Below are 14,347 nucleotides of genomic sequence, written 5' to 3' on the forward strand. Positions count from 1 at the left end.
ATTTAACATTAATTACTCCAAGATTCAAGCATGTTATTTTATTCTATATATTTACCAGCAAAAACAGAGGAATATGTCAATTTAAATAAATATACCAATTCAATCTCTTCACGCTGCAAATAGCTTTTTCACCAATTGCTGTGCTTAACAGTTAGGTTCCTGCATTTGAAATCAAGAATTTTCAACGATGAATGACAAAGGAAAAAGATCAGTGAATCCAAAATAACAAATCTAGCATTAGAAATCATAAAAGTAGTCATACAAGCATAACAAAATGGTCCTCTGTGTCATCTAATTTTACACAGAATACTAAACAGTTGAATTTACAACACATTATGCATTTTGAATACCGAGCCCTTAATTATCAGATTATCAGATTGTACAAGTTTTGCAAGATGCCTTTCAATCCTTTATTCTTTGTTAAAACAATTTCCTACAAATCTATTCTTTAAAGTTTAAACTTTAAACCCACTTTACGGGATGCCTTTCTTGAGTCCATTACCTAGTTTGTACTACAAAGTTAGTAATTTGGCAACAGTTTTGGTGCCATTCTGTCTTGAAAAGAATTGAAAAAGATTCTTAGATTAATTAATATTCTTGGAATGAAACGAGTTCGGCTAACAAAGAAGGAGAATGAGACAATCTATAACAAGAAGTGTAAGAACAATAACATAGAGCACAAAAGAAGAAGACAATCAGAGGCAGACCCGCAGACGAATTAAAGAAAAAAAAAAAGGTGTTTTGAGAGAGATAGAGAGAGTGGAACTAGCTGCTGGTGCTAGGGTTAAGATTCTTGAGAGATGGCAAAGCCGCGAAGGGGACTTGGAGCTGGGGGAGTCAGTTAATTACTTCATTTTTTTCTCTTTTTTTTAACTCGTGAAATCTATCAGATTGTATTAAGTTTGATTGATTTTGAGTGAATTTAACTGATTTCGAGTTTTTAACTTAATTTTATATGTTATATACATATTAACTCATAAAATTATATAATTTTATAAATCAACTTGTAATTTTGACAACATTAGTTATACCATAGATATGAAAATGAATCTAAACCATTATAAATTAATAAAAAATGAGCCATACTATTATAATTTTTAATAAAAGTTTTAAAATTGTTCGATCAATGTCAATTGTTAATCATAGCTAACCATGACGAACATAAATAATAAACAACTAGCAATTGATGACATATATGTAAATAGTAGTTATACATACACTGACAAAACAATAAAATTATCTGCACTAAGAAAAAGCTGATGTTAATATTTTTTAGATTAAATTTATTTCGTTAATTCATTTTAATTCAAGAAATTTGAATTTTAGATAAACTAAGGGGTGCCAAATTCAAAATGCCCCCTTTTCTCTTCTGCAGAAAACAAAAGGTTCATGCATCTGCGCAAGCCAATTCAATATTTTATTCTAAAAAAAATTTGGAAAGAATAAATAAATAAATATATTTCATATATATTTTAGATAAAGCGTCGTCGTCGTTCGTCAACGAGCGTAGCTTACTTACAACAACGGTACTTAATTATGCAACCAAATGGGTCGGTGCAAGGCATTGCAGATGATAATGTGTTTGGACCGCAGACTATGGATTTGTGCATATATATTACAACAAAAACTAAAATAGCTCGGTGTCATATCATGGATTGCAACACTATAATGATAAAATTATTCTATTAAAAAAAAATTCTAAGCATGTAATTGGAGTGAGATTATTTTTTACATGGAAGACATTTGATATTAAAATAATTATTGGGGATAAAATGGGTCATTCAAGTTTCTTGAACTATAACATAGATATTGATTTGACTTTCAAAATATAAAATTTTAACCTTTAAGTTGGAGATTTTTTTTATTTTTTTAAATAAACAGTGAATATATAATTATACCCTTGTGAAGGGGAATATGCATGTGTTGAGGAGTTTCTCTATCTTTTTCTTATTAAAACAATTAAAATACAAAATTATCTTTGAATTTTAATAAAAACAAGACGCATATAGGAATCTTTCCATTATTTTCATGTGGTTTTATTGTAAATATCATGTGTGGGGTCATGAGATAATTAAATATTTGTATGTATATAAATTATTATCTATATTAAAAAATAACTGACACGTGTTAAACACGATCAACAAATGGATTGTGTGTTTTAATTTATCGGTATATTAATTTAATTTATAGTTAGTTTTATATTTGTACATTGGACAATTTCTCCTAGCATTACCAAGTTCTAAAATCAAGGTTCTAATTCCCTCTATTTTAACATGTTCTTCAACATTTCCTTTTATTATTTTTCTCTGAAATGCCCTTCCATAGAGTAATTTTAAAATCAACTGTAAGAAATAAGAAATATCTTAATATCTTTTAGAGGGAATTTCATCCTAAGTTCTTTCATTTTTCTTTAATAATAATTTAATTGTCTTTTTATTTTTTTCATTAATAAATTACTTTTTAATTTAATAACACACCAAGTATCTTTTTTTTAAAAAAACAATATTATTTCATTACTACACAAAGAAAAATACAAGTACATTTCAATTTTCATGACACATGGATAATAAAAATGAAAGTTAGAGTCAAATTAAAAGGAAAAAACCCCCCGAAAACTATCACAATATATAATATTTGAAGTTGTCAATGTTCATATCTATTTTATATACTTCTAGATTAACCTTCATATTTTGAAAAATCAATCTAATTATATTAATTATTCCTATAATGATTATTTCTATAATAATTTATTTTTATTTTATTTATCACGTCCCTCGGACCAAAAAATAATATTGAAGTCTAGTAAAAAAAAATACCTTTTGTGAGCTATAAAAAATAGCAGTTATTAAAAAGAAGAAGAAGAAGAAGCTGACACCGAATTTTGCACTGCCATGTAACGGCTTCTCAAGTAGCGGAAGAAAATGCCCGCTCCCATTTATTCCCCGTCAAATATCCGGTCCGCAACGTTTGCGGTGGCATCCGACGTAATTTTTAGTACCATATATATGCAAAGAAACACTGAAATGTTGGAGATCAAGCGCTTGATTTTTATTTTTATTTTATATAAAAAAATCCTAATTTTAGACTCAAATCTAAATATACTCATTCTAGTGGCATCCCAAATCTATAAATTTCTTTTAATAAAATCCTAAAATCTCATATATTTCTCAATTGAATCCTTCTTTATTTTTTTTTAATATTTAAAATCTATTTCCGCACCAAAAATGTATTGATTTGAATAAAAATTTATAGAACAATTAATGAACATTGACAATTTTTGTCTAAAAGAATAATTTATATATTGAAACGATATCAATTTGAAATAAAAATGATGAGAGTTTTTTTTATGAACATTAATAAAAGGACTTGACTGAGAATTTGTTTTCAAATGTTCGGGATCAAATTGATAAAATTAATAAGTTTGGGACTCCATAGATAATGAGTATATAGATTAGGAACCAAATAGACTAGAGGTTTTTTTTATTGAGAGAAATTGAAGTAACGTCTCCTAGGAGTGCATGGTTTCAGCGTTGCTTGTAAAAGTTCCTCACCTCCACTTTACATTATCTTGTCCCGTTAACAAATCAAATACTGCTACGTGTTCTTCTTCCTTCCTATTCGTTAATTACTCGCTCAAGATTCCTGCCCATAAATCTACGACTCCCTCGCCTAAATATTTCTCCTTCCCCTCTCCTTCCTTCTCAACGAAAAAGTTGAAGGAGAGCTTTTTCTTTGTTTCAAACCTTCACTTTGTTGATAAATTAAGCTTCTTTTTATAGAAAACAAATCTTAAATTGAAAATGGGAAATGCTTTGAGGTTCCTCTATGGGCATTGCTGCGAACCAACAACAGCTGGGGACTCTGATTCATTGGGACCCGACGGTGTATCAGCCGCAACAGTTGGTGTTTCGGCTCTTTCCCTTGATTTGTTTCACTTTGAAATCACCTCCCAAGTATTCTTTCTTGCTCTGATTTTAAACTTTTCTCATTTTTTGGCTGTTTCTGGCAATGTTTGACTCTGCTTATGGTACAATTAAATTCTTGGTCATAGTCAATCTGACTGATCATGGAACTTTTTTGAGTTTATGTTTTTATTTATTTATCATGTTATGGTTTAGCATAATTTCATGATCTTCAGAGTTGAGTGTCTTCTGTTTTTTTGTTTTCTTAAGGTCCCAGAAGGACTTGATAAGCATGTGGTCTCGTCCAAGAAGGCTCAAGCTAATTGGTAATAATTATAAAGCAATCTTTAATTCTCTGTAAAGTTACAAGCATGTAGTGATATATAGTTTATCTGAATTTTGGACTTTAAAAGGTATAGAAAGTTGTTGGAGGCATGGAAAGAAGCAAAACCCCCACCAGAAACACCCGAAGAAGTTGCTAGGCTTGTTATTCAGACCTTGAAGAGACACCAAAAGGCAGATGTTGAGGTACTAACTACCAACTGAAAACCAATTTCAGCATTAGACTTGTTGGAGTGCAGAATGCTCACTACATCGGGGTAGGTTTAATGCAAAATGATCGTTCCTGTTTTTCCTTAAAGGGTTTATTGGCTTTCTACGGTCTCCAACTTCCGCATACTCTTGCTCAAGTTTCTGCTGGGGGACCAACATCATTGCCTCAAGGGGTCAAGTTCGAGATGCAAACTTTACCAGTTAATTATTGCAATAACCCTTGATCAAACTTTAAATTTATTTACAATCTAGTTAGTTTGAGTTGGTTTGATGTGATAAAACCATTTGAATTAATTAACCCAGGTGGATCCAAAAGCTGTAGCTGATGGAGATACCATAACAGTTTATGTTAGCACGACCGACACCAGGGAGTCATCTTCTGTTCCAGGGGAAGTTCATATGGCCGCTGTTCAAAGATCAAAAGCTCGTGCGGAGAGGAACTATGGGAAGGCAGATGCACTTCAAAAAAAAATTGTTGAAGCAGGATATCGGTTGGTTATCTGATTTCCCTTGTATAAATTTTGTTAAATTAATCCTCGGGGTGACAAATTCGTTTCAAATAATTCGTTTGCGCAGGGTGATTAATGTTCAAAATGAGGAGATTCTTGCTCGAAAGTATCGCATTCGATTAAGGTGACATCTGCTCCTTGTAGGATTCGGTCCCTAATTAGGCTTATGTATTGCAGAGGTTAATGACTTTCGACTGGAAAAAATGCAGGGGCATAGATGCACCTGAGAGTTCAATGCCATATGGGAAAGAGGCGAAAGAGGAGCTAGCTAATCTTGTTCAGGGCAAGTGTTTGAGAGTCTTTGTCTATGGAGAAGATCGTTATCGCCGCTGTGTAGGTGATATATATTGCAATGGAATGTTTGTACAGGTGGTGCCCCCATTTTCTTGAATTGATCTTTATATGATTTATTAGTAGCGTACGAATTTTCTAAAATCTGTGTCACAGGAAGTAATGCTCAAGAAGGGTCTTGCATGGCATTATACTGCATATGATAAACGCCGGGAACTAGAAACAGTAAGTAACCATTGTTCTTTGCAAACTCCCGCACTATAAACCTCTTCGCAGTCTTAATTATTGTATGCATCTTATTAGTGGGAAAAGGAGGCTCGAGCAAAGCGTGTAGGGTTATGGGCTTCATCAAACCCCGAGATGCCATGGGAATGGAGAAAGGACAGACGTGAAGGCAGACAGCACGGACCTAATTAACCCGTCCAGACAAAGTGACCTTTTGTTTTTGTCTGCATCGACCACGTAAGCAGGCATAACCCAGACCGGGATACATTAACCCATAAGTTGTACCCTGTATCAGCTTAGAAGGTGTCTGAAAATTATGCCCAAATTTATACTTAATACTAAAGTTTTTGTAATTTAGAGTTGGATTGAAAATGCCATTGAAGCCAGTAAACTTGAGGCTAAAAGCAGGGAAATATCGTGCGTGCTAAGCTATAATCTCCGCACCTAGATGCAAAAACCATGAATGTTTGATAATCATTGCGTATGGGTAAGAGAAAATATCAGAGGAACAGTTTACAAATGCATTATTCCTGTCTTTGTCCACGCCCCAAGGACCATGTACCCAACGACAAGGATTTACAAGTTAACAAAACGTGCAAAACTTTTTCCAAATAAATACATAATCGAAGATGTTTCCAAGCGAGACCTTTAGAGCATCCTCTTCATTTCCACGTCCTGCTAAACTGCTCGTGGTAAAAGTAAGGAGTACAAGAGAGAGTGAAATTATAAAGAAAGCTAGAAAGTTAAATGGCGTGGAGATTATTATTATGAACTGCGTTAGTAAAATTACATGGATATGTAATTTGGAGGGGCATTTTAATATTATCATGTTGTATTTTTATTTTTTAATATAACAATTACTAGTGCATGCGAGAGACACCTCCGGGTAGCCAAACTTAATTATTTACCATCTCATGAGATACCCGGTTATACCTTTTTCTACATGGTACGACATGTGTATACATGTTATAGTTAAATTGTTGTCAGTGATCAATTATTTGTGTTTTTTTTTTCTTTTATCTCTCTTAACAACTAAACTGCATAGTTGTCATCTTTTTATTTGTTATTTGCTTGAGTCTGACATAACTTCCAAACCAAAGTAGCTTGGGTCAGCATGGCTCCCAAACCTTACTCTTTTACCCTTTAGCGACTTAAATTTAAGCCTTCAATTTAGAAGTATTTGGATCTTTTCATAGGCTCAGTGGTCATTAGAAGATTGTTTGGGAATATGTGCATCTTTTTTAATTTCTAACACAGTTAAAGTACTCTTTTATCCCTAGAGTCAACAAAAATTAGAACTATTCACCAAGGGCTTTCTTGATTTTTCACAATATTCATAACAGTAAAAATACTTCTTTGCCCTCAAGATCAAAAAATGATAGGCTGCTAGAAAAGAGTATTTCAGGTTTTTTCAATTTCCATGTGCAATACAATAATGCTTTTAGCCTCAAAAAAAAAAAAAAAAAAAGAAGCTTGCGTTTGACCTTTTTACCAAACCTAAGTGCCTTGGGTCTAGCACCCACGCTTCTTGGGTCTGGCACCCATGTTTCATGCCAGATCCACGGCTCTTAGGTCTAGCATGATTGTCAGACCCAACGCTCTAAAATCATTCTCTAAACTTTTAATTTTTTTTTTAAAAAAATAATATTGACCCACTACAAAGCGCGGGTTAATATACTAGTTATTTCTAAAGCTAGTCTGGAAATTAACGTACCATAGCCCAAAATTTCAAATGCAAAAACACCATTGCAACTGAGAAAACATACCTAGAGTTGGGTGATACAAAACAAAAAACTGAATCAAATGACGCAAAAGATTTCATCAGCATCTGGACTTCCAAAGAGACAATGCAGCCGAATAAGACACTGCAAAAAACGATAAACGCAATTTAGTATGGAAGCTCTTCACAACTTGCTAAAATCCATTCATGAAATGCAAACCACCACTAATAGTTTTATATCTTTTCAGTTTCCGATTTTCTTCTCCTGGCGGACCATCAGCCTGAACAGCCAGCCATTCCTACCTAACAATATTTCATTTGTTTATCCTCCCAATCTTTCCACCTTAAAGCATTGTACAGCTCAATCCCTCCCAAACATATTTCATGGCTTACTGATAAAATTCTCATAAAAACTAGAGTTCAATGTACAGCCCAAACTAGCCATTTCAGCAGTTGAGTAAAGGGCTCTCAACAGGTTGTCACTTTAAGTTTTACAACGGCATGCTCAGCAATTATATTTCTCTTTTGCTAATATTAAAGGGTGATTAAAGCTTCTCTCAACCATTCTTCTAGGAAACACCATTGACTGTTTAGAATCACTACAAACTGTTGATAACAAGATGAAATTCACAATCACCACAAACTAGTGATGGATAGGCGGGCCAATTCAGCATGATGTAAAAAGACAGACAGAAACTTTATCCAAGGACAATGCCAAGGGCTGTAACAGGATGGTTTGTGATTAAGAAGATGCAAAAACATTGAGATGATTAATGTTGGTGCAATTCAAAAGGAGTTATGTCAGGTAATCACAGCCACGTTCATCAAGTCAGTAAAGAATAGATTGATAGGGACCTGAATATGCATTCATATATCTAAGATAAATCAAATGTCAGCAAAATTTACTTATCCTCATGAATGAGCAAAGATTCAACAGTCAGAAATTCCTCACTTTTCCTGGATCTACCCAGCATCATCTCTATTTGTCTTTATTTGCCAGTAGAAAATAATATCAGATATGAAACAATGGCGTAATGAAGTAAAATAGGTCAAAATGAATACTGGAAAGCTGTTTCACAGTTCAGCTTAAGATTAAGAACTCGGGAAAATAAAGCAAACATTATGGAGATAGATCATCATAGCAGGGGTCAGGGGGAAACTCTAAGATTCAGTTGGCATCTTTAAGTATTCATAGAAAGAAAAGTTTTTTTAATATAGTATCCAATGCGTGGATGGAGGATTAGGAAACGTGATAGAGTAGAAGCTGTTCTGTCTTGTTTCCTGGCACTGGTTTTAAAGGCGATATACCAGTCCAGTAGCTATCCTAATTCCTCAAGGCAACTTCATAGCAGTTGATATTTACTCCTAAAACCACCTAATCCTAAACACTATGGCGTTACTTCAGGAACTTTTCGACTAATTTGTGGTTTTCAAAGCAACAATGGAATAAACACAGTGCTTCTCACGCTTTCCCAGGAATGAACAAAACAGCTGCATGGCAAGAGCTTCCATTGAAGCTGAACATGACCCATCATTATTTAGCATGCCATAAAATTTAGAACTTGTTATTATGCATCCAGTAATGGTTAATTTTCTTAAGTGAACCTGTACCAAGGATGAGTTTCTATCACTGCATGGAGGGAAAATGGAAATAGAATCAATCAAAAACAAGAACTTAGTAAATCAGCAGCAACAAGGGTAGAAATTCACCAGGTGTTCTCAATTGTGATTTTGCCAGAACTAAAAAAGTTTGATCTTATTTCCTGTCATCCTCTGAATCTGAGTCACTTCCATTATAACCTAAAGAAGTCCAAATAAAAGTCAAGTAAGACAAACGGGGCCATTCCCTAGAATACCACTGAGAAGAGAGAGAGCATGTACCTGGACGTTTATTGCTTACTTTCCATACTGAAGCTCGACGTTTTGAAGCTCTACTAATCCAAGCACTTCCCTTAAACACGATTTTATATAGACCATTTAGAATGGCAAAATCACAACCAAAAAGATAAAGAGAGGAAATACAAAACTGACGACTGAGACGACTGGGCAGATAAATTAACAAATGGAAGGCTCAGAATCGCTGGTAGGAATGTAGGATTAGCAATGAAATGAAGAGCCTTTATCCTATACATACTATGAGACTGTCACACTGAAAATACATAACTAAACACTCTCTTTCGTGTTGAATAGGAAACAATGAAAACTTTGGCATTGTCTAACAGTTAGAAACGAATGATTGATGTTTTCCAACCCTAAACTCAAAAATCAACCACGAAGGAGATTAATCTAAATTGAGAAAATCTAGCATAGTTCACAGTTCTAATTCCCAATTTAAAACGCAAATTTCTGATATCCATCAGGCTTTAGTGACCTCCCAAAAATCAAAATTTTATTTACCATCCCCCAATCTGACTGCTAACTGCAAAGAGAAGAATCTATAAACAACAGCAATAGGGACTATAAAATATTAAAGCTCTAACTTCTGTTCACATTCCTAATTTCCTCGGCAAACAAACAAACATAGAAGCCTCGGAATACTGTGTAATCTGCACAACCCAATTGTTATATACACAAACAAACGTGAAATGGAAAAGAAATACCAGCAACCTGATCCGAATTGTGTTTTCCCTTGTTTAAAACCAAAGGCAGCATAACATTCAAAATCCAATATTTTCTCATTTACAACTCACAAAAACCTTGAAATGGCAAATCAATGGCTGTGTCCTACAACCCCAGAACACAATACAACGCTAGTAACAATAAAATTAAAGTAAACAAGGAAAACCCAGAAACGAAAACAACACAAAGAACCAAAAAATAAGCGCTCAAAGAAAAAACAGATTAAACCTTTTCAACATCTTTAGGGACGCCATAGCCATTAAAATACATCTGACCCACAAGAACTTGCATGGAAATGTCACCAGTCTTTGCTTCCTTTAGTGTATCTTCAAACCATCTTTTAGCACAATCAGAGACAACCTGGCCTAATGGCACCCGTTTTTGGCCATCCAAAATAAGAGAACTTTCTTCCATCTTTTTCACCTTCAATCGCTCCGAGTCAACCCGGACCTCACTCGGCCGCGATGGAACACCAGGTACGATGAATCTTTTGTGTCTTGGTTTGTGTGAAGAGACGATTTTGGAGAGTTCCAGGAGTTTGCCCGTGGAAGGAAGTGACTTTCCCATACAAGAGAAGAGGATAGAACAGTTTTTTTTTTTTTTTGGGGGTTTCTTCTTAGTTTTATTGGGTTTTGGTTTCTTTTATTTCAGGGGCCCTTTCTTTCTTTCTTTTTTCCCTTTCTTATCTGCTTTTTGAACAGCTTTCTTATCTGACATTCATGATAATGAATAATGAAGATGATTTCATAGGAGGATTCCTTAGACCCTTGTCCCGCGAGCTTCTGTTTTTGTCTCTTTTCTCGTTTGACGGCCTAACCCCCATTTGCCCTAATAAACTGTGATCTCATTGAAAGATGGCAAATCCTATTTACCAATCCCTATCTTTGAAATTAAACTTGATACACGAAATTAACATGAGAGTGTAGTTAGGGGGGGGTGAATATATTTTTTTTGGATTAACCTTTCAATTAGTCCTCAAGTGCTTGGAATTTGAGGGGATCGAGGGAGAAGAAGCAGGGGATATAGCCTCCAAACACTTCGGGAAATTAACACAAATGAAATTTGGAGGAGGTGTTCAAGGTTTGTCAATTCTCCCAGCTTAGCTTTTTTTTCTTCCTGTATTAACTTTCCAATCACTTCAATTCCAAGGGATAAGCTTAATGGTTGAAAAAATTTATTGAATTCTTTAATTTATTAAGTTCAAAGACACATTATATAAATGTGGAGATGTATTTTTAATATTATTTAAAGATTTTGAATTGTTGAACCAAATAAATAAATAAATAAATATATATATATATATATATATATATAATAAAACCTTTGCAACCTCTTCTATGATCTCCCCTAGTTTGTCTCTCTTCTCCATTAACGGGATTTGTCTTCTAATTTTATGCTCTATACAAGAAAACGAGGGGGGGAATCCAGCAACGCAATTCCAAGTCGGTTCAACTCAATTTCGATCCCAAACAGATATTTATTAATCAATCACATTAATATATCTTGCAGCTTTTTCCATGATCTTGCAGCATGCAGAGTACTGATTGCGGAACAAGTCTCTGAATTCTTTGTTGCAAAATGCAAATATTGCAAACAGCAGAAAGACCATTTTATAGTTTGTTTTCGAGATATATACAACTAAAAAAGAAAATGCTCTCTATATCTCAATTATAAAGCCCTGCAGGCTTCCTATTCTAGTTTTTTCGATTATCAATTTATCATGACTAATATCTGGTAAGATTCAAGACGAGAAAAAATCAACTTACGATCTACCATGCAAACTAGAAGTTTTTTCCATAATGATTAGGCCGTCGGGATTCAGGCCACGTCCTAAGAAGCCGTTACAATTTCTGACCGACTGAAAAGGAATAAAAATAAACACATATTAATGGCGCAGAACGCTCTCCAACGTTCATTTCGAAACTCCTAGCGACAATAATTCTCATTTGAAATGCAGAAAATCCATTTACAGGCCAAAAGGATGATATATCTACCTGTTGTTGGGTCATTCAAATAATCAAAACACATCAAATTTACGTGGTTCGACAACTTATTTACTCTACGGAGCTACTGGTTTGTATTAATCATGCTTAGAAACAATACAAACAACAAAACAAGGAGGAGGAGAAAATTCTTCTCTACTCAACTCAACTTTCCCTAACTTTCTCTGTGTTTCTCTCTTGTTCTCTCTACACTTCGTCTCTCTCTCAGCATCTCTATTTATAGCTGAGACATTCTCCTTTAGTCAAATATGACAGCTACTATTTTCAATGGTTAGGTAACTTATCATGCCTAATCTTGCAGCCATGTTTGACAGCAGCCATGTTTGACATGGCTGCCACCACCCTCTTATGTCCACACATAACACCTGTACCCTTCCTATTATAGATTGTTTACTTAAAATCTTCAATGGTTAAAGATATGATGAACATAATGCTGACAACTATAAAATAGGAAACAAACCAAACTACACCAACAGTTTTTTGGAAAAAAAATCCCAGGCACAAATTAAACTGTAAAAACTGGCGACAAATCTGATTGTCTTCTTCTAGCTAGCTGGTTTCCTGTAGGTTTTGAGGCAATTCAATGACGGTTTATGGGGTTCCTCCTGTTAGTGTGGTTGGGGAAAGCTATTGCGCCCCATACCCCCTGGAGTTGATTGTCAAGAAGAAGATTAAAAAACTATCCAATGCACAATTTGAAGTATTTGATCTCAGTGGAAACCTCCTCCTCCAGGTAGATGGTGGTGTCTGGAACTTCCAGTTGAAAAGAGTTTTGCGTGATCCTGCTGGTTTTCCTATCCTCACGATCCGCGGAAAGGTAATTGATAATCCCCAGAAAAAAAAAACATATATATTCTTCTTAATGTTTCGAGGAACACAGGAAGTAATTAATTGTTACAGTATGTATATCTATGTTGTGTTCGGTATTGCGTTTATTTAAGAACCTGACCAAGTATATCTGGTGTTTTTCCTTTTTGGTTTCTTCAAGGTACTTACACTATGGCATAAATGGAAGGCTCATGCAGGTGAAAGCACGGATGACAGCAATGTCCTTTTCACTGTAAAGCAATCCCATCCTCTCCAAATTAAAAAAGCGATCAACGTCTTCTTGACCAACAACTCCAAGAAAAAAGAACCTGACTTTCACATAAGTGGATCTTATACTTCTTTGTCATTCAAAGTTTATGAAGGCCGTAGACTCATTGCAGAGGTACCAATGGATAACCTTTGTGCTTCCATGGCTAATTTCTATAATAATTTACCCTGCGGATTTGAAAATGGGAACAACATCTGTTTCGCCAATGTTCAACGTTCTAGAACATCGTTTTCTTTCCGTTTCTTTTCCATTAAAAAAAGGGTGTAGATGGATGATTTTGGATGATAGAATGAGATTTATTAATGTAACAATATTTCACAGGTCAAGCATAACTTCACGCTTGAGAGTTTCTGCAAGGGGAAGGAAAGATACAAGGTTAAAGTTTATCCAGAGGTTGATTATGCATTCGTTGTGGCGTTGCTCGTAATTCTTGACGAGAATGACACCCCTTGAGCGGGCGGTCCGTTTCTTTACCACCTCTGCGACTGTCGCCTTGTGAAACCTGTGCGGGTGTTAACCTAGCAATCCTGGTGTGTGATTTATTTCACTTTTATTGTAAGATAACACCACTCGTGTATAAACCCGGCAATTTTAATAAACCAAAGATCCCCATTAGGCCATTGCTGTTTTCAAATCAGATAAATGGAATATCCATAGACGCCAGCCACTTTCTGTGAGAGAAGGAGCACAGAGATTGAATAATTCCTTGTCGAATCATTGCTTCCATGACCGCTGCTTAATTATGAGCTTTCATGATTCTCTTCCTCAGAACTGGTTCATCTGTTATGTCTGAAATTAAAAAGCCCATTATGTCTATAGGCAGGCCTAACGATGGCAAGATTGGCAAATAGGCATTATAAATGCACACTCCATTTTACAAGCCCATAAGTGGAGCAGAGAGGGCTATGTGGGCTGTGGCCGTCAAGCGAAGCTGGCCCCAGTAGTGACTTTTTCTACCTCTCGAGTTTTTTTTATATATTTTTTTTTAACAGAACATCCTTGGTTTATGCGTGTGTTGTCTTCAAATATCAAGATAATGTTTGGAAATGCGAGCTAGCTCTGGTTTTAAAAAATAAAAAAATATTATTTTAATATATTTTAATATAAAAAATATTTTAAAAATAATCACAACAATACTACCAAAAATTAAAACTTTAGCTACCAGCTCTGCAACTCCAAACTGTAGTTTCCTCTCAATTATTACGACTACTCTGAAATCTTAAAATTAGAAGCGCAAACATCCATTAAATGAGCTGGTAATGCAGTAACTAGCGAGTGTGTATATTACAAATTCTTACAGTGGGCCCTGTTAGCATTTAATATTTTCCAACAATTATGTACTCTAGCAATCAAATTTAAATTTTAAGCAATGGTAAGTTTGACTTTAATGTTTAATAAAATGTAATTTCAATAACAAGGTGATATGCATG

The 14,347-nt window shown here is 34.7% G+C and overlaps 3 protein-coding genes across 4 annotated transcripts; 2 read left to right on the forward strand and 1 right to left on the reverse strand.

Annotated features, from left to right (window-relative positions):
• Positions 1–3,560: 3,560 nt before the first annotated feature.
• Positions 3,561–5,851, forward strand: LOC133697901 (staphylococcal-like nuclease CAN2). The gene is made up of 9 exons (XM_062120727.1): positions 3,561–3,953; positions 4,173–4,228; positions 4,316–4,430; positions 4,544–4,654; positions 4,758–4,945; positions 5,031–5,087; positions 5,173–5,332; positions 5,411–5,479; positions 5,558–5,851. Exons 1-9 carry the CDS (start codon positions 3,801–3,803, stop codon positions 5,669–5,671), a joined length of 1,023 nt encoding a protein of 340 aa, XP_061976711.1. The 5' UTR covers positions 3,561–3,800; the 3' UTR covers positions 5,672–5,851.
• A 77-nt stretch (positions 5,852–5,928) lies between these two features.
• On the reverse strand, positions 5,929–10,658 carry LOC133697902 (uncharacterized). 2 transcript variants are annotated; one of them, XR_009842951.1, is made up of 5 exons: positions 10,047–10,658; positions 9,081–9,150; positions 8,910–8,999; positions 7,246–7,344; positions 5,929–6,162 (listed from the first exon to the last, which is right to left on the reverse strand). XR_009842951.1 is itself a non-coding variant. In XM_062120728.1 (4 exons), exons 1-3 carry the CDS (start codon positions 10,383–10,385, stop codon positions 8,956–8,958), a joined length of 453 nt encoding a protein of 150 aa, XP_061976712.1. In that variant the 5' UTR covers positions 10,386–10,658; the 3' UTR covers positions 7,089–7,344; positions 8,910–8,955. The 2 variants fall into 2 exon arrangements, 1 of the variants encoding a protein (XP_061976712.1); XM_062120728.1 differs by lacking the exon at positions 5,929–6,162 and having other exon boundaries at positions 7,089–7,344.
• Positions 10,659–12,270: 1,612 nt separating this feature from the next.
• On the forward strand, positions 12,271–13,537 carry LOC133695963 (protein LURP-one-related 14-like). Its single transcript, XM_062117951.1, has 3 exons — positions 12,271–12,638; positions 12,810–13,031; positions 13,239–13,537. The coding sequence occupies exons 1-3, from the start codon at positions 12,405–12,407 to the stop codon at positions 13,368–13,370; spliced, it is 588 nt and encodes a 195-aa protein (XP_061973935.1). The 5' UTR covers positions 12,271–12,404; the 3' UTR covers positions 13,371–13,537.
• Positions 13,538–14,347: the final 810 nt, after the last annotated feature.

The sequence above is a fragment of the Populus nigra genome, chromosome 6 (genome assembly GCF_951802175.1).
Source record: "Populus nigra chromosome 6, ddPopNigr1.1, whole genome shotgun sequence".
In the NCBI taxonomy this organism is placed as follows: domain Eukaryota; kingdom Viridiplantae; phylum Streptophyta; class Magnoliopsida; order Malpighiales; family Salicaceae; genus Populus; species Populus nigra.